This window comes from Chamaea fasciata, unplaced genomic scaffold, assembly GCF_029207755.1.
Source record: "Chamaea fasciata isolate MVZ Bird 193981 ecotype frontalis unplaced genomic scaffold, bChaFas1.0.hap1 SCAF_8, whole genome shotgun sequence".
Lineage (NCBI taxonomy): Eukaryota > Metazoa > Chordata > Aves > Passeriformes > Sylviidae > Chamaea > Chamaea fasciata.
Window position 1 is genome coordinate 16,131,537 of NW_027094093.1, and position 23,968 is coordinate 16,155,504.

Here is a 23,968-nt window from a genome sequence, read left to right on the forward strand (position 1 = left end):
TTTTAGGACTGCTTTCAGTAGGAAACCAAGCATTTGTGCTATGTTTTATTATTTTTATGTTAAATGTTTTATACTAAGTCCATTCATGTTGTTATTGTTGTTTCCAGACTAGATGATTTCAAAATACAGAATGTGACATCTTTGCTCCCTTTAATTTCTGTGCTCTTTCCCAAATATATTGAAAATCACATGCCTTATATTTTAAAACAAAAATGTAAAGTTCTTTATTTGTAAATGTTCAGGTGAGAAAAGAACCAGAGAAAACTCCAGTACCAACAGTAATAATTGCCACAGACAAAGCCAAAGAACAAGAAAGAATAACAAGAGCTAGAGAAGAAATATCTACCAGACATGAGCAAGTGCACATTGCTCATGAACAGGTAATTAAATGTTACAATCTTTAGTTCATTGAGATACTCTGGTTTATAAAAGCTGTTAAATAACTTTACTGATCTTCTTTACGAAGAGAAGATTACTAAAGAAAAATTTAGTGAAACGAGGTATTCCAGACCAAAATCTCTGCAGGTCCAGTTCCATTAACCTCATAGCAGCTCTGTCTGCTGAGGAGTGCAGCTGCCCTTCTCACAGATACTTCAAGCATTAGGGCTTTTACTGCCACAGTACGCAGAATTGCACATGATCCTTAATGACAAATTTATCTCTGAAGGTAGATTTATGAACATAAATTTTACAGGTTATTTTTCATATTATGATATGTAGGGTGGAGTTCATATTTGTGTGAGGATTGAATACATCTGTTAAACCATATTGAGGAACCGCTCAACTGATGGGGTTAGCTGTTAAGTCAGTAATACTAATTTCTATGCAAACAGTTTCTACAAAACATGATTATATATTACAAACTAGGAAGTACAAAGTTTCTTCTCTCATTCAAATAAAAATTGATGCAATGTATTAATGATTTTGAATGAACTTCTTGCAGTTAGCATGTAAGATGGGCTATAACTTGGGTACAAAGTATTGCTCCAGTTCTGAAGTCATGTTTTTTTCTTCTTGATATACATTTAGAAACATTATCCTGCTTTCCAAAAAAGTTGTGTTATCTTGACAGCAGGCATAATCAATTACTATTATTTCTCTTCACCATAAAAATAGATAAGAAGGGAAGATATGAAACCTTCTGTACCTAAGGTAGTAATTTCTACTGATAAACCTAAGGCACCGGTCATAATATCGAAAAGTAAAGAAAGAGTTGCCGCCAAACAAGAACAAGTGAGCATAACACGTGAAAAGGTGAATAGCAGTGTTACCACCATATTTGGGTTTTATTCTTTCTTCTTTACAAACCTCCTGTTTTCCTCAAAAAATACTAACTACATTTCCAGTTCATTTTTTTCTAAGATTATTCCACTTACAAACTTCTAGACCTACTGCTAATTAGACTAAATTACTTCACCTTGACCTTCCTCTCGTTTTCATTAATAGGATGCTCATAATTATCTTCTGAATGATATTTGGAATGGACTGACTCCTGAAATGCATTTTAACTTTTTTTTTTTTTTAATCATTACTTTTATTTTAATAGGTGTGAGGGTATAACAATACTTATCAGTATACACATAACACAGAGATGTGTGCAGTGCACAAGGATCTAACCCTTGAATTCTCCTTCCCTGTTCCCATTTCAAAATGTCTTCTCATTGTTCAAATATCTTTCAAGACTGAATCCAACTGAAGTTTTCATTTCTGCTATAAAATTAGATTAAAAAGGAAGCTGAGAAAACTACTGTAGTTCCAAATATAGTTGCCATTGCTAAAACCAAAGCACCAGTCACAGTGTTCAGAACTGGAGAAGAAATTACAACCAATGCACTGTTACAATTTAGTTTATCTGCAAACCTTATGTTTTAAGACCTACTTTAGTACAACATAATGCTCTCAAATTAATTCCTGAGAACATACCCATTCAGCAGGATGATTGGCAAGTAACAGAGTCAGTATGATTAACTTTCTAGTGCTGAAAAGGTTTATATCCCACCCTGCTAGGAAATATCACACTTTAGGCTACCGTCTGATTTCTTCATGACAGTCTCCTCTCTATCAGTAGATTTTAGTAACATCTACTTGTTCAAATTTCTGACTGCAATTTTTTTTTCTGCTTGATGATTCATTGTAACTTCGTGGTTGTCAGATGAAACAACTTCTTGTTATTGAGGTTTGAATTGTTCTTTGTACCATACATACTTTAACATCCATTCAGGTCTGTCCAGTTTGTTACTTATGCCTATCAGACACTTGTTGGCACTGCTTTGTTCCAGTAGGATTCCCACAGTAAGAAAGATCTACAATACAGCCAGGAACTCTAACATGTGGAAGAATAGCATTGTTTACAACAGCTGTTATTTAAAATCTATCTACTTACAGTGTAGTACTGTATTCATAAAATACTTTTATAAAATGTAAATAAGTGAGCAAAGCATATAAAACTCACTCAGGAGAGTCAGACTCCTAGGTGAGGTCAGTCCTTTGTTATATGATGTAAATTTAGGGGCAAATTGAAGCCAGTATAACAAATTATCTTGAAATCAACAGTAATACTGAATAAGAGGTGCCTGATACCTGAATACTACATTAATAAGAAAAACAAAATCTCTGTAAATGATCACATTTTGACCTCACCTAAGTAATTTTAGTTTAAGCTGGTAATGGTTTTAGAATCAGTCTGAAAACATCTGTTAGGGTTTTTTTCCCATTTACAAGGCACATATATCTTATGCTCTGTTGCTGCAGCCAGATCAGTTAAGACAGTAACAATAAACAGTAGTAGTAGTCACTATTATCTACTGTTGGCAGACTGGGCAGAAGTCTGGACCCTAATAACACAGAAGTTGACAGTATTTATGAGCTATTAGAAACAAATAGAAGTCCTGATACAAAAGCATTATTTCCAAATTATCAGACATCTCAGTCCCTCTCTTTTTAAAAAAATCCTTTAAAATAGATCAGCACTGAATTAACAGATATACCTGATCGAAAAAATTTTTATAGGTCTGTTTCTTAATAAATACATTCACATCAGATCCTAGATACATTTTACATATACAAGAGTTATATGGAGCTGATGAACGTACTTTAAAACTATGTGCACATTTACATACCTGAATGCTCCTAGACAAGTGGATACAAATGTGGCTGTAATGTATTAAAACTGGGCTTGCAGACAAACATTGGTATGAATAATGCACAGAAGCACAGATATATTCTGAATGTGAAGACATAGCACTTAAAGAATACATTTGCATTTGAATTTACTGATTCTTAAGTATATTTACAGGTTCATACTTTTGATCTTTTCATCATGACTTTTGCACACACATACAACCTCTCTTTGGAATACACTGAATACTATAACTCTTTGTCATATATACAAGTTTTCAATATAATGATGAATATGTGTATAAATTCTCCTGATGTTATTTGTAGACTCAAGCTGGAAAAAAGGCTGAAGCTGTAGCTACAGTTGTTGCAGCAGTTGATCAGGCACGTGTTCGATCACCCTGGCAGCCAGAACAAGCAGATGAAACTTATGTAAAGGAGAAAACTGTGGAATATGGTTATAAAGAGCACACTGTAACAGACCGTGTTTCTGAGGCCCCAGCAGAACGTCATGTTGTCACTAAAGAAGTCAAAACAGTCTATATTCCTCCTGAGAAACATATCTCAGCTCCTGAAAAGCAGGAAGTTCATATATCAAAAGAGGTTAGACTCTTTTTATACATTGCATTCTTTTCCAGAAACTATGTCCCAGTGAAATCTGTTTCAGTTTAAAGAACAGCATCACTTTCAACAACCTTTTTCATTGCTTTGTGCAGATAAAAAGAACAACAGAACTTGAGAAAACAATTCATGTTGAACCGCCACGACCTCGCACAGCAAGTCCTCACTTCACGGTCTCCAGAGTTGCTGTTCCTAAACCAGATCACACGTATGAGGTAAGCTGAAGTTGTATCCAAGAGGAGCAGCATGCTCATTTTCAATAGCCAGCAGGTCACCCAGTCAAGGCTTTTCCTTCCACACTCCAGTGTGGTGCTTCCCCAAGAGGAAGAGTTGTATGCTCCTTGCAGTTATTTTTGTTGGCTTGTTTGACTAATAACACTGCTGTAAACAGATTAATGAATTGCTAAAATTTGGTTTGTTGTTATTATTTCTTATTTAAATAATCTTATAAACTGAGGATGCAGATTCAGACTTAATGATACATAGTGAAATTGTAGATATTTGTCATGCAAGTTATATTTTTTAAAGAGCGGAAGTATCCTTTTTTAATCTTATTATGTGCATCAGTTCTCTTGCACATTGCTTTTTTTCTTCCTTGCTAATTAATACATACTAAGCTAATTTTTTAAATAGAAAAAATCCGGACTAACTGCATAACATGCTTCCTTCCATTTTTAATGTTATTCTTCCATTCTTCTGTTGGACTCCTTTACATAATATCAAAATTTTCCAGTTAATTAATTTTCTCATTCAAGCATATTTTTTTCTCTTCACCTGGAATTTAAAAATTATTTTCCCCTATATATAATTAAACACTGTTATAAATATTTTTATTAAATATTCATCTATTTTTAAAAGTTTTTCAACCTATAATAAGATTTTGAAATGTCTTCAGCTGTTTAAATCATCAGAAGTTATGTAATTAGTAGTATTCTTTATTGCACTATTAGACTGATTAAATGGAAATCTGAAGTTTCAAGTGAAGGAACAGAGAGAACATTTCTTGTGCTGTGCTTAAGACCTTCTTGACCATTTAAAGATCAAATTCAAAAGTGAAAAAGAAAATATTTAAATGTTAGATCAAAAATAATACAAGGATATTATATCTCTGGTATTCTACTATTGCAATCTAAAATTGCTACTCTTTTTTTGCATATAGCTTTTGCAGTGTCAAAAACAAGTAACTAAGGAAGCAACTGCTGCATATGCAACCTGTTCAGGAAATGCACTCTCTCCTTTGAAAATAAGACAACAAAGCTGTAACTCTTTGTCTTCTGTTCTCTAGGTCTCAATAGCTGGATCTGCCATGGCTACTCTGGAGAAAGAGTTATCAGCCACTTCTGCTGTGCAAAAGATCACCAAGCCTGTAAAACCACCTCAGCTAAAGCCTCATGAAGTCAGGACAAAAGCAGAGCCAATTGCCCCTCCACAGTTTCCCTTTGGAGAGGCTGCTGAGACGTATAAGAGTCATTATGATGTTGACACTAAAAAGGAGACAAGCATTAAAACTGAAACAGTGCGGACAGACCACTTGATGCTGCATAAAGAAGGTGAAGCAAAGGTAAGGTTTTAAGCAAATTTCTGTCACTTTGACTGACTTTCATCTTAAAAATATAGAACAGCCTCACTTATTTGCTGTCCTCTTATCACAATTTTCCACTTCTAAAGCATTCTGCTGCCTTTTATTTTTTACTTGTTTTACACAAATCCTTGTAAGGATCTAATATTTACTTATGACCTGCAGAGTTCACATTACCTGATTTATTTTCTTATTTAAATTATGGTGCCTATGCTCTTGACTTTGTTCATTATTGTCCTTTAAACAACCTAGGTGACAGAAACTGCCAGAGTTCCTGTGCCTGCAGAAATCCCTGCTACTCCACCCACCTTAGTCTCAGTAAGTAATTTGTATGTAGTGTAGGGGAGCTGCACTAGATTTTCACCCATTCTGTTTTATAATTTTTATCACTGAATACCTAACCATTAAAAATTGACTCTATTTAATCTTTTTAACTTTGTATTAGATTTACTCAGCCGTATCGTTTATCTCTGATACGAAGTCTTCTTGATGTCTTTTATGGTAGTGATTCTTCATATTTATGCTGCATAATAGGCTGACCTATCTGCATAAATGTGAACCTACCTTTTCATTTTGTTGATGACGGCAATGTTCAGAGACCCCAAAAGCCAATTTCAAATACTTCCCTTTGGAAAATGCCTTTTTTTCCCCTGCATACATTGCTTCACAGTACACTGTTTTGAACTAGACATTAAATTTTCCATTCAAATAGGTTTTAGATACTTAAGTATCTGTTTAGTATTGAAAATGTGTAATGACTGTGATACTTATTTTTTGTCATACAGGGCCTCAAAAATAAGACTGTGTCTGAGGGTGAGTCTGTCACTCTGGAGTGCCAAATATCTGGTCATCCTCAGCCTACGGTGACATGGTACAGGGAAGACTACAAAATTGAGAGCTCAATGGACTTCCAGATCACTTTCAAAGCAGGACTTGCTCGCCTTGTGATTCGTGAAGCCTTTGCAGAGGACAGTGGAAGATTTACCTGTACTGCTACCAATAAGGCTGGCAGTGTCAGCACTTCTTGCCACTTACACGTGAAAGGTAAGTATATTTATAGAATCATAGAATTGCTAAAGCGGGAAAAGATCTTTAAAAGAATTGGTTTCAACCACTAATCCAAAACCGCCAAGTCCACCACTAAACCATGTCCCTAGGTGCCACACCTACGCATCTTTTAAATACCTCCAGGGTGGAAAAGGTATTTAAAAGTCAGACCCAGATGACTCATGGGCAACTTGTTCCAATGCTTGATAGCCCTTGATAACCTTTTTGGTGAATGGTTTCCTTATATTCAAACTAAACCTCCCTTGGTGTAACTCAAGGACAGTCCCTCTTGTCACTGTAGGAAGTTAATAATTTTGTTAACTGTATATTGCTTGTTATGTATCTTTGACGTTTAAAACATATGGCCTGAGTTGTACTCCAGGGATATTAGGTAAAGGGGCTGTAAGAATATGAGGAAAAGGCCAGTAATGGGCTGATAATAGGAGCCACTTAAATTGATTCCTCAGTGGAATTAACTAGCCCTCTGAGGCAACTAACTACTTACTGTTATTATGTCAACAAAACTGATTGCTTAAGGCTATTAAGGTATTTTAAAATCCACTATATCAAATTTTCCTTGTAGTTACTGAAGAAATTGAGACTCGAGAAACCATTTCTGAGAAGGCTGTTACAGAAGAGAAACGGTAAAGTTACTTTTCTAAACAGACTGCTCCTATTGCAGTCATTGCATTATTGCATTCTGTTTTATGAGAGCTTCAGACATCAGCTCACTTACCTGCACTGAAATCTTATTACAGCTATGTGGAGACAAAGGACATTGTAATGGAAGATGTCTCTGCTGCAGCAGAGGAAGTATCGGGAGAACCCATGCCTCCTTTCTTCATAAGAAAACCCATGGTGCATAAATTAATTGAAGGTGGGAGCATTATTTTTGAATGCCAAGTAGGGGGCAACCCAAAGCCACATGTCTACTGGAAAAAAGGTGGAGTTCCTCTAACGACTGGCTACAGGTACTTTGAATACAATGCCCAAATCCATCTTAACATAATTTTACGCACATTTAACTGGCAATGTCATTATTTGATTCCCTCACTTATGCTGAACCAAGTAACATCCTGATTTCTATGAAATAGATTATTTTAAAATGTAAAATTATAGGCTCATGTCTTCATGTGTGACTTTAAAAGGTTGTTAAGTTTTAAAATATAAATATTCAGAAGAGTATAAAATGAGATATACTGACATGTTATAAATAAGTCAGGAAGAAGTTCTGTATTTTTTTTTACTCTGTACAATGTTTACATTCTCTCTATGTAAATGTTGTCTGTAGAAAGCAACATACTTTCTAGCATAGAAAAAATATGACATTTGTAGCATTCTTGAAATCATCATATTATGATGACCCTTACTAGGACAAACTGTGTGCACATAGAATATACCATTATATGGCATCTGATAACTAGACCTGATATTTCAGTACTGGTGAACTAGTACTGATACTTCAGTACTGGTGTTTGGATAATATTTATTTAGTGACAACAAAAAGAAAGCTGACCAGTACTCTTGTCTCAGCATGGTTATTTTTCATATGCAGCACTATATGCACATTCATTCAGTGAGAATTGCCTGTAAAAGCTTCTCTTTACATGCTCTGCACAAGTTAGGAATGTGTCTAACTAACTAAAAGCAAATTAACTAAAAAGTCTGTCCAGAATTATAGAGATTTTTTCTTTTATGTTTTCTATAGATACAAAGTGAGTTACAAAAAAGAAACCGGGGAATGCAAACTTGAAATTTCCATGACTTTTGCCGACGATGCCGGAGAATACACTATTGTTGTTCGTAATAATCTTGGAGAAGCTTCTGCAACGGTCTCCTTACTAGAAGAAGGTACATTTTAGTTTAAGGAAATGGGAACAATATTTCTTAAAATTAAATTCAAAATGAGAAAACAGTTTTTAAATTGTGCTGCAAAATATTTGCAGCTTAGTTTATTCAGCTCAAGAAACATAAAGGGACATCTGGTGGCTCTGTTTCTGCAAGACAGAGTATCTGACATCAGGCCCTTGAGCGACTTTATTCTTTGCTAGAATGTGTAGCTGTTGTTATCTTCCTCTGTTGACACATCATGCTCATGACAAGATAAGACATTCAGAGAGGGACGTGAGAAAAGAAGGTTAATCAATTAATAGGTTGTTATCTTAAAGGAAAAGAAGCTAGTTTAATTTTTTAATTTGGCCTGTAAAAATGTACTAAAATTTTCAGAAGACAGACTCATGGTGAAGAAAATGTAAAATAATCTCTACAGATTCTTCCACTTTGAAAACAAGGACACCTAAATAGTACAGAAAAACTTCTACCGGTTTATAAAGCTCATCTTAATACATCAGTCTTTGGATTTTGTTGCTGTTTGTATTTATTGGCCAAACAGATAGAAAATCTGCTTGAATCACCAAGTCCAGTAAAATAAGTTTTTGCTTGTTTTCTCTGTTCAATCCAGTGAAAACCAAAAAAATTATCAAAATTAATCTCTTCTCAATTCTTAGCTGATTACGAAGCCTACATAAAATCGCAACAAGAAATGATGTACCAAACTCAAATGACTGCATATGTACAGGAACCTAAAGTGGCTGAGGTAGCCCCACCCATTTCCTATGGTGACTTTGAAAAAGAGTACGAGAAAGAACAAGCTCTAATTAGGAAGAAAATGGCAAAAGATACCATGGTGGTCAGAACTTTTGTAGAAGATGAGGTATGTCTATCCCTCCATACTAACTTTGGGTACTGACATTTTACCATACAAATAATTTATTTTCAAGGTCATTATTTGACACAGAAAACTAATGGTCTTGCTTTTCTATATAGGAATTCCATATTTCTTCTTTTGAAGAAAGACTTATCAAGGAAATTGAACTCAGAATTATTAAGACTACCTTACATGAACTTCTTGAAGAAGATGGAGAGGAGATGATGATTGATATTTCTGAATCTGAAGCTGTAGAAGCAGGATTCGACTTAAGATTAAAGAATTACAGAACCTTTGAAGGGACAGGAGTTACCTTCCATTGCAAGACATCTGGATATCCATTGCCAAAAGTACCTCAAATCTGTATAACTTTTTTTTTTTTTTTTTTTTGTAAATCATTTGATGCTCTACTTGAAAAAATCCCTTAACATCTCATTGTTAGACATCCTACATTCTGCACAGGAAACAGCAACACTCAAAAAAAATCCAGTCTTATGGTTTGCTATCAAGATGAATTTTCCTTTTGTCCCTTAATAGGACAAAAGGAAATAGGACTAGAATTAGTTTGGTTAGCCAGTTCAGAGGTAGGTTGGATTCACCAATTAAGTTGGTCTTGATTCTGAGTATCTCTGAGGTAGCAGAGACCAGTGGGGAGCACAGTAGCAGTGCAGTCTAGGTTACTTTGCTCTTCATCAAAATGGGCTTTATATCTGTTTCTAGCTTCAACACTCATGTTTCAGGCCACCATGTAAACATTTTACACTAGTCTTACCTATTGCAAGTAAAAATGCTAATATTTAATACATATATGTGGGATGTGATTATTTTTCAGCTGAAAAGTAGCAAGTTGTAGTGTCTTATGTGTACAAGTCATTACTGGATCTTCGTCTTTAGGAGAGTTCAACAGCAGTCTGCTGTTTCTTTCCGTGCAGGTGGCATGGTACAAGGATGGCAAACGTATAAGGCATGGAGAGCGCTATCACATGGAACTTCTGCAAGATGGCAGCGCCACTCTGCGTTTGCCTGTTGTTTTACCTGAAGATGAAGGAATTTATACTGTCTTTGCCAGTAATATGAAAGGAAATGCCATTTGCTCAGCAAAACTCTATGTTGAGCCAGTTGCACCTACAGCAACTCCAGGTTATATGCCAGGACCTGAAGTTATGAGAAGATATAGGTAAGTGCACAATAAAATTATTTTATGAGACTTCAATCTGCTGTGATAATTCAAACGGTCATTACATAGCAGTTAAATAAGCTTAAGCTATTGGAGTTTGCATACCTCTAGAAAAGTTCTACACTCTGTTTTCATGACTCATACAGATTTATGTGCTAACTTTTTGGCTAGTTTTCCCTTTTAATGAGCAATGCAATTCCCAGAGTACAATTATTCACATGACTGTGAATGTGATGTGAACTCACATCATTTCCAGCCACAGTATCAGATTTACAAGCTCAATAACCATATTTATTTGTTAAAGTACTCACATTTTTAAAAAATATCTTCTGCACTTGGAGTTTTAGTGTGGTGTGCAAGTATTTTTTCCTTCCCTTGAACTAGCTGTATTTCCATGACAGAAAAAATTAAGCATTGCCATGTCCTGTTTTCAGTCTCCACACATATACACACCCATGCACAAATGTGCACATGATTGCACAGTCCTATTTTGATCTGTGCACTATCCAAAACCCAAAAATTTCTTTGGCTGTAGTGTATCCTAAAACTACTCAACTCTACAAACTCCTGTTAAAAACCTAAAGAAAATTGACTCCAAATGAAAATTTATCACATAGATAAATTGGCCAAACTCTTTAAAATAAATTATGGGAAAGGCAAAGGTTGAAATCTGTTTATCATGTTAGTCCACTGCTATATGACACTGCCATACACATCTGTTTTATCTTGTCCTTCCAGGTCTATCTCTCCACGGTCTCCAAGCTGGTCTCCTGCCCGCAGTTCTCCTTCTCGTTCTCCTGCTCGGAGATTAGAAGAAACTGATGAAGGGCAACTAGAGAGACTGTATAAGCCAGTTTTTGTGCTGAAACCGACATCATTTAAATGTTCACAGGGGCAGACAGCAAGATTTGACTTAAAAGTTGTTGGCAGGCCTATGCCAGAGACATACTGGTTCCACAATGGTACGTCAGCCTCATTTTCATGAATAAATAATCCTTTAAAAAGTCTTTTATTTCTCGTTGAGACTGTTTTGATTGCAACTGTTTTCTCTTCATGTCTATCTGCAGGCCAACAAGTGATTAATGACTACACCCATAAAATAGTGATTAAAGAAGATGGTACCCAGTCATTGATCATTGTCCCTGCAATGCCCGAAGACTCTGGAGAATGGGCTGTCATTGCTCAGAACAGGGCAGGCAAAGCTTCAGTCTCAATGACACTGACTGTAGAAGGTATCTTCTGTATTTTCTATTATATTCTGTATATCATGTTATTTTTAGCAGTCTGATGAGTGTTTCTTATTTAAAACCAGGGCTGTGTCATTTCCTCTTGTGATAATTTACGTTTGCTCTTTCAGCTAAGGAAGACCTAGTCAGACCACACTTCGTGGAAAGGCTGAGAAATGTCAGCGTGAAGGAGGGCTCTAGACTGGAGATGGCCGTGAAAGCTACTGGTAACCCTAATCCTGACATTGTATGGCTCAAGAACAGTGACATCATTGTGCCTCATAAATACCCCAAAATAAAGTAAGGATTTTTATTTTATTTAAATAAATTTAATATTTTATTTTTTAAATTAAATTAAATTAAATTAAATTAAATTAAATTAAATTAAATTTAATACCTTGTATGAATTAAGTAGTAAATAACCACCATCCTGAAAAATGCTTCCTACAGTTTCACAGAAGGGATTCACTAGGGGCTTTTGCATTGCCTCAAGAATTACAGATATGAAATACCTTGCAGGATTCACTCCATCTTTTTCCGGCCTGTGTTTGCATATCGTTTCAATTCTGCAAAGCCATGACAGAGATTTACTGAACTTTCCTCTGTCTCTGATTTTGATGACCTCTGTAGGCAAAATTGCCACAGAATTTAAGACTGGTTTTCATTACTCTTCTCTCTTTGGCTCTTAGGCACTGCACTCCCAAACATGAATAGACATAAACAAAATGCCTGTTATCTACAGAGATTTGCCTTTGGAGGCTTTGAACTAATTTGGAAGCAGGACAAAAATGAATGACAAAGAAGGGAAAAATAATTAATTTTTTTTCCATATTTCAGGATTGAGGGAACCAAAGGGGCAGCTGCCCTTAAAATTGAATCTACTGCCAGGCAAGATGCTGCATGGTATACTGCTACTGCTATCAATAAAGCTGGGCGGGACACTACCCGCTGCAAAGTAAATGTTGAAGTTGAACACACAGAACCTGAACCAGAAAGGAAATTAATAATTCCAAAAGGAACTTACAAAGCCAAGGAGATTGCAGCACCAGAGTTAGAACCTCTCCATCTGCGTTATGGTCAAGAGCAATGGGAGGAAGGAGATCTCTATGACAAAGAAAAGCAACAGAAACCATTTTTTAAGAAGAAGCTCACATCTTTAAGGCTCAAACAATTTGGACCAGCACACTTTGAATGCAGGCTTACACCAATTGGTGACCCAACCATGGTGGTGGAGTGGTTGCATGATGGCAAACCCTTGGAAGCAGCTAACAGACTCCGCATGATCAATGAGTTTGGGTACTGTAGCCTGGACTATGGGGTAGCCTATTCCAGAGACAGTGGAGTGATTACTTGCAGAGCAACTAACAAATATGGTACAGACCATACATCTGCTACTCTGATCGTGAAGGATGAAAAAAGTCTTGTGGAAGAATCCCAGTTGCCAGAAGGCAAAAGGGGACTCCAGCGAATTGAAGAGTTAGAAAGAATGGCCCATGAGGGTGCTCTACCTGCTGTTGCACTGGACCAAAAGGAGAAACAAAAACCAGAAATCGTTTTGGTTCCTGAACCAGCAAGAGTCCTTGAAGGTGAAACAGCACGATTCCGCTGCCGTGTGACTGGCTATCCTATGCCCAAGGTCAACTGGTACCTCAATGGACAGCTCATCCGTAAAAGCAAAAGATTTAGACTCCGTTATGATGGAATCTACTACCTGGATATTGTGGACTGCAAATCATATGACACTGGAGAGGTGAGAGTCACTGCAGAGAATCCAGAAGGCTTTATTGAACATAAGGTGAAACTTGAGATCCAGCAGAGGGAAGACTTCAGATCTGTTCTTCGTCGTGCTCCTGAACTCAAACATGAGCCTGTAGTCACAGAACCTGGGAAACTTCTCTTTGAAGTACAGAAGGTAGACAAACCTGCAGAAGCAACAACCAAAGAAGTGGTGAAGCTGAAAAGGGCTGAAAGAATCACTCATGAAAAGCTTTCAGAAGAATCTGAAGAGCTGCGTAGTAAATTCAAGCGCAGGACAGAAGAGGGCTACTATGAAGCCATAACAGCCGTGGAACTTAAATCTCGCAAAAAAGATGAATCATATGAAGAAATGTTAAAAAAGACGAAAGAAGAACTTCTTCACTGGACCAAAGAGATCCCAGAGGAAGAGAAGAAAGAACTTCCTCCTGAAGGCAAAATCACCATTCCAACATTCAAACCAGAGAAGGTGGAGCTTAGTCCAAGCATGGAGGCTCCCAAGATACTTGAACGAATCCAAAGCCAGACTGTAGCCCAAGGAACAGACGTACACTTCCGTGTGAGAGTGGTGGGAAAACCTGATCCTGAATGCCAGTGGTTCAAAAATGGTGTTCAGATTGAAAGGACTGATCGTGTGTACTGGTACTGGCCTGAAGATAATGTTTGTGAATTAGTTGTCAGAGATGTGACTTCTGATGATTCCGCCAGCATCATGGTGAAAGCAGTCAATATAGCTGGTGAAACTTCTAGCCATGCTTTCCTGTTAGTGCAAGGTAAATTCAATTCTTTTGCTCATCTAAACTGCTCATCATAGTGTTTTAAGTCTGTTTGGTCAGTGCACTGTTGATTGTTACATATTGTTTTGCAGCCAAGCAGTTAATCAGCTTCACCCAAAAGTTACAAGACGTTGTTGCTAAAGCAAAAGACTCCATGGCAACATTTGAATGCGAAACATCAGAGCCCTTTGTCAAAGTGAAATGGTTTAAGGACGGAATTGAGATACATTCTGGAGACAAGTACAGGATGCACTCAGACAGAAAGGCTCACTTCCTTTCTGTGTTAACAATTGATATGTCTGATGCTGATGACTACAGCTGTGCACTGGTTGAAGATGAATCCGTAAAAACCACTGCAAAGCTTACTGTTGAAGGTAAGAAGCATACAGCTCAGTACCATGCCATACTGTTGAAGTGAGATCTGCTTCAGAAAGAAATAAAATTATTTAAACAGGCATCTAACACCCTACAAAAGTTTGAGCTGCTTTCCTACTTTTGGAATCCAGTATGGAAAGTTTAGAGATGTATTTATGTAAAATTGTTACACTATACATACATATATATATATATCCTTAGCTTCATTCAATAAAAATTCTTTTCTTCAGGAGTATCTAGTCAAGCTTATTCACAAATGTAATTATTTGTCTTTAGGTGCTGCAGTTGAGTTTATCAAAGAACTTGAGGATGTTGAAGTGCCAGAATCCTTCTCAGGTGAACTTGAATGTGAGGTTTTCCCAGAAGATGTGGAGGGGAAATGGTATCATGGTGATGTTGAACTCACTTCTAGTCTTAAGTATGTGATTGCATCCCGCCGTGGTCGCCAGACCCTCACTATTAAAGATGTCAATAAAGATGATCAAGGAGAATATAGTTACGTTGTTGATGGCAAAAGGACTCAATGCAAACTGAAGATGAAGCGTAAGCATTTCATATATTGCCTTATACAAGATAGATTTTCTATATTGCAGCATGTATTATAGCTATATCATTGTATCCCATAATGCTTTAATGTTCAATATTCTGCCTCTTATAAGTATTAATTAACTTCATTAAATTCCACAGCTCGTCCCATGGCAATTCTTCAAGGACTTACTGATCAAAAAGTCTGTGAGGGAGATATTGTGCAACTTGAAGTTAAAGTCTCCCTAGAAAACGCAGAAGGTGTCTGGATGAAAGATGGCCAAGAAATTCATTCAAGTGACCGTATTCACATTGTGTTGGATAAACAATCACATATGTTGCTCATAGAAGATGCCACAAAGGAAGATAGTGGAACTTACTCTTTTAGTGTTCCTGATCTTGAGCTGTCAACCACTGGACAGATCACAGTGTACAGTAAGTCACCATGATGATTTTGAGGGTGTGCTTGATTTTTGGCTCCTTTAGGATTACTTTGTAAAGGCATAGTTTTTCTCACAATGGATATTTTTGTAACTTGGCAGGTGTGGAAATAGTGGTGCCTCTAGAGGATGTTCACGTAATTGAAGGGACAAAAGCCATCCTTGAATGCAAAGTTTCAGCACCTGATGTGTCCTCCTCCAAATGGTACCTGAATAATAATCAAATAAAGCCTGATGAACGTGTGCAAGCTGTGTGTAAAGGTGCTAAACAGAGACTAGTGCTCACCAGAACCCATGCATCAGATGCAGGACGCTATAAGCTGATGGTTGGCAAAGTGGAAACAAGTTGCAATGTCACAGTTGAAGGTTGGTGTCTTTTAAGATGCACAATTCTTTGCGAAATAATTTCTTTGGAAAATAAACTAGTCCAAACAACTAATAAATTTATTATTTATTCTTTTTTATAGAAATTGAGATTATTAGAGGTCTTCATGACATCACCTGCACTGAAACACAGAATGTGTCCTTTGAGGTCGAGCTCTCCCATTCAGGGATTGATGTAATTTGGCATTTCAAAGGCCAACCTATTAAGGCTGGTCCTAAGTATAAAATTGAAGCACGTGGCAAAATATATAAATTGACAGTGGTAAAGATGATGAAAGATGATGAAGGAGAATATGTCTTTTATGCTGGAGAGAAGAAAACATCTGGGAAGCTTATAGTAGCAGGTTAGTAAGGTTAAAGTCCAAGGTTTTTATTTCACTGTGATTTAGAAAGTATCCAATGGACTTGCAAAAACTGTGCTGTTCCAGTGGGAGTTTGTCCTTAATTTATCCTTTTTTTTTAATGTTCTCCTTGTCTTTCCCCTTATCTTTTGTGATCAATATAATTTGAATTCTGAAATCTTTTAAGTGTTAAAATATTTTGCTAGATCAGAACAACAGTGTGAAATGCTGTTCTATGCTTTTGGTGTAATTAACGTAAATAAGAGGTGGGTTTGCCCTGTATTCTCAGTATACGTGTGCTCATGATAAAAGAGAATAACTAAGACAGAAATAAGAAACACACTTTTGTAATGTTCAGGTCATATTCTATTCCTGATTTTTCACAGAGCTCAGAAGGACTTATAGGCATTCTGCAAATTAGGGCAAAGAATTCCAGCATCTACTTTTCATTTCTGTATGGGGGAAAGCTGAACAAACAACACAACAAAAGAACATGCTTTTCCTCCCCAACAGGTGGTGCCATTTCAAAGCCTCTCAGTGACCTGACTGTGGCTGAGTCCCAGACAGCTGTTTTTGAATGTGAGGTGGCAAATCCTGAATCAGAGGGCCAGTGGCTACAAAACGGCAAACCATTAGCTAGAACAGATCAGTACCGTGCTGAATCTGATGGTGTAAAGAGAAGGCTTGTTATCCCTGTGACGAAACTGGAGGATATGGGTGAATACAGCTACGAAATAGCAAGCTCAAAGACATCTGCCAAACTGAAGGTTGAAGGTCAGTATTTTTTATAACTAACTGATGTCTTTGAGACTTATTTCAGCATCATTCACTATGACTTGGACCAGGCCCTAAGACACAAGCAAAATAAAATAAATCAAATAAAAAACCCCAAATGAACAAAGCGCCAAGCCTATCCAATAACAATAAAAACTAAACAAACAAATCCCCAACCAACAAAGTAGAGAAATAAAACCCCAAAACCCCCAGAAACCAAACATTTGTCATGGATGCTGCAAGTAAAGCTTCCTTGCTGTTTTCTCAGCACACCACTTTGCTGTAAACTGTATAAATTACTATGTGCATAAAATGAAGCACCATTATTCAGTTTTGTTAAAATTACTGTATTTACTATAGGTTTGAATTTTGATCTGTTTTTTCAAATTTTTTTTCTATTTTCTTCCTTTTCTTTCCCAGCTGTTAAAATAAAGAAAACACTAAAGAACTTGACTGTGACAGAATCACAGGAGGCAGTTTTCAGTGTAGAACTGACCCACCCTGATGTGAAAGGAGCTTTATGGATTAAAAATGGTGTAGAACTTGAATCAAGTGACAAATACGAAATTACAGTGAAAGGAACAGTTCACACACTGAGAATCAAACACTGTGTTGTCACCGACGAGTCTGTTTATAGCTTTAAACTTGGAAAAATAGGAGCAAATGCCAGACTTCATGTGGAAAGTAAGCCATTCTAGTGTGAATATTTGCTGTAATGTGTGCTTTAAAATTCAAATACTACACAGTGCTGAATATTGCTAACTTTTTTTTCCCTCAAGCTGTCAAGATCATCAAAAAGCCAAAGGACGTGACTGCTTTGGAAAATGCTGTTGTCTCATTTGAACTGAGTGTTTCCCACGATACTGTACCAGTCCGGTGGTTTCACAAAAATATTGAGCTTAAACAAAGTGATAAATACAAGATGATCTCTCAAAGGAAAGTTCACAAGCTTATGCTTCATAACATATCTCCCGATGATGCTGGGGAATACACAGCTCTTGTTGGGCAAATTGAGTGCAAAGCTAAACTGTTTGTGGAAAGTAAGTATTATAAGTTTGTAAGAAAGTAGTTATATGAATTGTTACACCAGCACTGACCAACTTGACCTGACACTTCACAGCCTGTTACCCTTGGTTTTTTGCAGCCTTCCAAACATACTAACTTTTAAAAAATTCTTTTGTCTTTTTCCCCCTCCTTTTAGGCATACACATCACAAAGACCATGAAAAATATTGAGATCCCTGAGACCAAAACTGCCTCCTTTGAATGTGAAGTTTCTCATTTCAATGTGCCTGCTGTCTGGTTGAAAAATGGTGTGGAGATTGAAATGAGTGAAAAGTTCAAAATAGTTGTCCAAGGGAAACTCCATCAGCTCAATATCATGAATACAAGCAGTGAAGATTCTGCAGAATACACCTTTGTCTGTGGAAATGACAGAGTCAGTGCAACCCTGACTGTAAAACGTATGTAGAAATTAAATTAACCAGAATATTTTACAGTTACCAGTAATAAGCTCGTATTAACATATGGACTTAATGAAATTCTGACAAAACCAGCAGATTGCAGAGGTGTGTTTTAATAGCACTAAGTAGTCTTAATAGCATTCTTTAAAGAGATTTAGAAGTGGTGAACTTGAAAATCAGATCCTGTGTTCTTCTCTTTAGGCCAACGTGCCTAAATGCCAGGTCAGCATGGGAGACCAAATTTGGATTCTTATGTCATTCAGTAGTTGTGGGACATTTAATTGTAATACTGATTCTGAACACAAAATGTACCTTTTAGTATTTCCAAAATTGTCTTAAAGAAGTTGACTCATCTCTAATCTGATTAACATGCATTTAAAACAAAGTAAAACAGAATGGAAAAAAGTAAACCATGTCCATTCCTTTCCTTTTAGCCATCCTAATTACCTCCATGCTAAAAGACATCAATGCTGAAGAGAAAGACACAATAACATTTGAAGTTACTGTTAATTATGAAGGCATCTCATATAAATGGCTAAAGAATGGTGTAGAAATAAAATCAACTGATAAATGCCAGATACGAACAAAGAAGCTTACACACTCCCTCTCCATAAGGAATGTGCATTTTGGTGATGCAGCAGAATATACTTTTGTTGCTGGAAAAGCAGCCTCATCAGCCACTTTATATGTGGAAGGTATTTGCTCTCTTGATTTGTAGGTTTAGTGATTTCTAGTGGCTTAAATAATATTGCAGCACTCATTCTACTTTTTTCTGCCCTAGCTCGTCACATTGAATTTAGGAAGCATATTAAAGACATCAAAGTGGTGGAGAAGAAGAGGGCTATTTTTGAATGCGAAGTTTCAGAACCTGACATTCAGGTCCAGTGGATGAAGGACGGGCAAGAACTTCAGATTGGTGATAGGTAAATTATTGCTTCTATACCACATTAACTTTTGGTGTGTGTTTTCCTCCAGGAAATATCTTGCTCACTTTCTTTTCTGATGTGCCCAGGATGAAAATTCAGAGAGAAAAATATGTCCATCGTCTCATTATTCCTTCCACAAGGATGTCTGATGCTGGTCAGTACACTGTAGTAGCAGGTGGAAACACATCCAGTGCCAATTTGATAGTGGAAGGTCGTGACATTCGTATCAGAAGCACCCAAAAAGATATTCAGGTAAGGCCTATACAGATGAATACATATTCCATAGATTTTTCACTCAAAGAATAATGCAGCAGTATCTAACCAGCAAGAGTCATAGCAAAAAAAAATCTGTAATCATAAGGTCACCTAGGAAACTGGAAAGTGAGACCAGAGGATAAAAACAATATTACTTCTATTATTTATTCTACTTTTTCAAAGGTCATTGAGCGACAAAGAGCTGAAATTGAATTTGAAGTCAATGAAGATGACATTGAACCACAGTGGTACAAGGATGGTATTGAGATCAACTTCCAGTATGAGGAAAGATACAAGTATGTGGTGGAAAGGAGAGTTCATCGAATGAGCATCTTTGAAACCACTTACTCCGACGCTGGGGAATATACTTTTGTTGCAGGACGGAATAGGAGTTCTGTTATTCTTTATGTGAATGGTATGTGGCCCCACAACCAGTGTTTTGCCTGTATTTACTACTCAGTGGTTTTCTGATTTTTATATGGCTTCTCTGGAATTGTAACTCTTGAAAGAAAAAAAAAAATTCAAAGAGACTATTTGGAACCTTGCCAAATTCCTCATGTACATGCATGTTTTCTTGCCCTACTGAAGTAGCTGGTTAGCGGATGAAAATACCGTAGCAGTTCTTTTCCCATGGTATTTACTTAGACCTGAAAATTCTTGAGTACAAATACATTTTGCCAGAAACATTCACACCAACACAGCTAATTATGTTAAGGCACTTGCTGCTAAATCACTCCCCCTGTATCAAGGAAAAGGGCAGGTTTTCATGGACACAAAAGATAAGGAATAATAAGGGAGTTTGCTTTGTTTGTTTAATTCTTTGCAAATAGTATTCAATCAGTAATAATATCAATAATGAGGGTTCTCTCTCTTACCTTCTTTCTCCTGTCTCTCTTTTCCACCTCTCTTCCCCCCAATTTTCAGCTCCAGAGCCACCCCAGATTATTCGGGAGCTAGAGCCAACTACTGTGGAGTCTGGCAAACCTGCCCGCTTTTGTGCTATTGTATCAGGCAAACCCCAGCCCAAAATTTCCTGGTACAAAGATGATCAACAGCTCTCTCCAGGTTTCAAGTGCAAATTTCTTCATGATGCACAAGAATATACTCTACTGCTGATTGAAACTTTCCCTGAAGATGAAGCAGTGTACACCTGTGAAGCGAAAAATGACTATGGAGTGGCTACAACTTCAGCTTCACTTTCAGTTGAAAGTGAGTTCCCCATGCTCATAACAATGTTTGTGAAACAAAATTTTCATTCTTCATCTTTAAAAATCACTTTTTTCTCTTTTTCTTTAGTCCCAGAAGTTGTCTCTCCTGAGCTAGAAATGCCAGTGTATCCACCTGCTGTCATAATACCACTACGTGATACTGTTACATCTGAGGGACAATCTGCTCGTTTTCAGTGCAGAGTTACTGGAACAGGTGGGTTTAATGAAATCCTGTACATCTTTCTATCTCTCAAAATTTTTCATCTTGAACTCAGAAACAAATTCAGCAATATATGTGCTCAGATCAATATTCCCCTAGAAGTACAGATATGTGATACACACACCTAGCCAAGTGTTACTGACAAGTTTCCGTTAAGCACGTCAAAGGTGGCATCAAGCATGGCAGTTTTAAAATGTCATAAACATATTAAGTGTCTCTAAAAAGAAGATCTGTTCCTCATAATTTATCTTTGAAAACTTCTCAGCATTTTAAATGCTAACTGATGTTGGAAAAGTCTGTCAGTGACTAAAATGTAGAATTTCATGGGAGAAAAGCAGTGCTGTGTCAAATGAACACGAGGAAATTTCTGAAGACACAGACTGCCATGTCCTTAACTGCACTAACTGACTGTAACTGTGACTCAACCTTTCTGCTAATATTTCTACGTATCATTCTGCAAACACTAAATTAAACCAAAAATAATTTTAAAATAATCCTGAATGACAGCTTTATAAAAATTAATAAAGATTGGTTATACACATATATATGCAAACGCATATAATTTACATTACCATCCCTTGAAATAAAACTCCAGTTGTTGGTTTGTTTTTTTTAAAAAAAAGGTTTACAACAAATCTGATTCTGCTGCTAAAACTCAGAAGCTAAATGTTGGAAATACTGGCCCACCCTTTGTGTAATGCATGCTAGTGTAACTTTTTTCTTTAATAGAACTGTATTTATGTGAATGTGGAAGCTGCATTAACAGCACAGAATATAAGGATCCTTTTATCTAGGTCACCCATCATAGAATCATTCAGGTGGGAAAACACCTCATAGGTCATCAGGTCCAGCTGTTAACCCAGAACTTACAAGTCCAGGAATAAGCCATGTCCCTAACTGCCACATCTACATGGCTTTTAAATATCTCCAGGGACTGTGACTCTGCCTCTTCACTGGGCAGCCTGTTCCAATGCTTGACACCCCTTGCAATGAAGAAATTTTTCTTTTTGGAAATTTCCTTTATTGAATACTCTATCCCAATGGATTTGCATACCTCTCACTTGTGTTATAAAAAACCTTTAATGTTAGGTTAGGTAAGGCATGATTGCAAGTACAGTGGTTTAATGGTATGCAATATGCAAGTGACTATTGAAAACACTCTTCTGATAACAGTAATAGCCCTCTGTTTGAGGAACAACATATGAAGCATGATGTAGTACAGTGACAGATGGAGAGAAAAAGCTAGTCTGCTTCAATTCTCTTCTAAGTCTAATGAATCTATACAAGTAACATAATATTTTATATAGGCATATATGAATCTTTCTTGAGAATTACAAGTAATAGTTGCAACAAAAAGAGAGAAGGTGCTGTGCTCAGCAGAAGAATGTTCTGTTTTAATTTCTTAACCTGACTAGCTCAAACTAGATATTTTATAGCCTGTTATATCATGGAACTGTAGCAAAAACACATTTTAAAAAGATACTTTCTCTGATTTTAGTAGTACTAAAATATTTTTAAATTTTTACACTAACAGAGTTAAGGTAGAATGATTTTTACTCAATAATATGTCAGCACCAGAATCAGTTTTCCCTCACAAATATTTCCAGTGCACAAATCAAAATCTAAAGTAAGAAGTAGGTCACTTTCCACTCATCATACTTTACCAGAATCATACAAGGCACATTTAAATTTAGATGCTCGAGTTTAAGATTTTTGAAAAATATTAATATAAAAGTAGTGTTTACTTGCTAGTATAATATCATAATTTATGCCTTTTCCTTTTTTCTCTTCTGCCTGAGCAGATCTGAAAGTGTCTTGGTACAGCAAAGAGAAGGAGATCAAACCATCACGTTTTTTTAGAATGACTCAATTTGAAGACACTTACCAGCTGGAGATTGCTGAAGCTTATCCAGAAGATGAAGGAATCTACACCTTTGTGGCGAGTAATTCTGTGGGCCAAGTGACCAGCACTGCTACCCTGAAGTTAGAAGGTACACTGTGCCATTAAAGAAATTGTCTTGTTCAGGTCATGTTCCAATAATCATCTTAATATTCATTGAAACTTGTATGTGAGTTGTTGTCTGTCATGTTGTCTTTTAACTCAAATAATAGCAGCCATTTACAATGTCCACAGCATACATTTATGTCTCCAAAATATACGTCGTGAACAGAAAAATGTATTTCAAGATTTTTCATGTTCCATGCCCCCTTTTCATTTACTCAAGTCCTAGAATCTGTCATGCACCAAAGATGGTAAAAACCTTCTTTCTATTGGAAGTTTTTTGCTTGCACATCTTTGATTTGCCTTGTGAAGACAATCTGGTAGGAGTTTTTGAATAAAATAAATTACTTTGAAAGTCTTGACAAACATCTCAAATAGAGGTATGTAGCAGGTACTTGGGCATCCGAAAAGAAATACTTTACTTTCATATGAATTGATGAAACATTGATCAAAGTTTTAGAGCGGAAATACTGTTTGGAGAATTTGCTTTTCTGTATTGTCCTTGATATTGTTTAACCATAAATACTTTGTTTTCTTTTTGCAATAGATTTTATAAATGCTGTATGAAAATAATTCATGCTTTTAAGTTGCAAGTTAGGAAAAAATCTTGAATGAGAGAGAAAAGTCATTGTAGTGTAGGGTAAGAAATTAAAAGTTGGCATGCTTCTTTTCAGGATTTAAAAAGGTTGAAGAAGTTACATCAGAGTCCCCTTGGCATGTTTCTTCATCTGTTTCACTTAAGGAGGAATCTGTTGGCCAAAGGCCCACCTTTATCCAGCCTATTTCAAGCTGCAGGGTATGCAGCGGGGAATCAGTCAGATTTCAAGCTAGAGTCTCTGGCAGGCCCAAACCAAAAATACAGTGGTTTCATAATCAACAACTCATATTGCCACAAAAAGACTTAGTTTTCCACTTTGCTGAGTCTACAGGCACAGCTATACTGATAATAGTAGATGCTTTCTTAGAGCATGCTGGCCAATACTCTTGCAAGGCAAGAAATAGTGCTGGAGAAACAACTTGTACAGCTACACTTACAGTGACTGCAGAAGGT

General features: G+C 36.6%; 1 protein-coding gene across 1 annotated transcript in view; it reads left to right on the forward strand.

Annotated features, from left to right (window-relative positions):
- TTN (titin) overlaps window positions 1–23,968 on the forward strand; it is a 241,187-nt gene that overhangs the window by 12,385 nt on the left and 204,834 nt on the right. Inside the window, exons 10-42 of the mRNA XM_066189851.1 lie at window positions 243–380; window positions 1,117–1,254; window positions 3,445–3,720; window positions 3,834–3,953; window positions 5,024–5,299; window positions 5,570–5,635; window positions 6,103–6,361; window positions 6,948–7,008; window positions 7,123–7,335; window positions 8,073–8,215; window positions 8,872–9,077; window positions 9,191–9,421; window positions 10,004–10,248; window positions 10,987–11,210; window positions 11,316–11,480; window positions 11,606–11,774; window positions 12,312–14,002; window positions 14,098–14,379; window positions 14,657–14,923; window positions 15,068–15,340; window positions 15,448–15,711; window positions 15,813–16,073; window positions 16,584–16,844; window positions 17,265–17,528; window positions 17,624–17,884; window positions 18,046–18,306; window positions 18,741–19,001; window positions 19,088–19,229; window positions 19,319–19,484; window positions 19,671–19,902; window positions 20,412–20,696; window positions 20,784–20,909; window positions 22,718–22,906. Of these exons, the coding sequence (XP_066045948.1) occupies window positions 243–380; window positions 1,117–1,254; window positions 3,445–3,720; window positions 3,834–3,953; window positions 5,024–5,299; window positions 5,570–5,635; window positions 6,103–6,361; window positions 6,948–7,008; window positions 7,123–7,335; window positions 8,073–8,215; window positions 8,872–9,077; window positions 9,191–9,421; window positions 10,004–10,248; window positions 10,987–11,210; window positions 11,316–11,480; window positions 11,606–11,774; window positions 12,312–14,002; window positions 14,098–14,379; window positions 14,657–14,923; window positions 15,068–15,340; window positions 15,448–15,711; window positions 15,813–16,073; window positions 16,584–16,844; window positions 17,265–17,528; window positions 17,624–17,884; window positions 18,046–18,306; window positions 18,741–19,001; window positions 19,088–19,229; window positions 19,319–19,484; window positions 19,671–19,902; window positions 20,412–20,696; window positions 20,784–20,909; window positions 22,718–22,906 (8,416 nt within the window). The remainder of the gene's footprint in view (window positions 1–242; window positions 381–1,116; window positions 1,255–3,444; window positions 3,721–3,833; window positions 3,954–5,023; window positions 5,300–5,569; window positions 5,636–6,102; window positions 6,362–6,947; window positions 7,009–7,122; window positions 7,336–8,072; window positions 8,216–8,871; window positions 9,078–9,190; window positions 9,422–10,003; window positions 10,249–10,986; window positions 11,211–11,315; window positions 11,481–11,605; window positions 11,775–12,311; window positions 14,003–14,097; window positions 14,380–14,656; window positions 14,924–15,067; window positions 15,341–15,447; window positions 15,712–15,812; window positions 16,074–16,583; window positions 16,845–17,264; window positions 17,529–17,623; window positions 17,885–18,045; window positions 18,307–18,740; window positions 19,002–19,087; window positions 19,230–19,318; window positions 19,485–19,670; window positions 19,903–20,411; window positions 20,697–20,783; window positions 20,910–22,717; window positions 22,907–23,968) is intronic.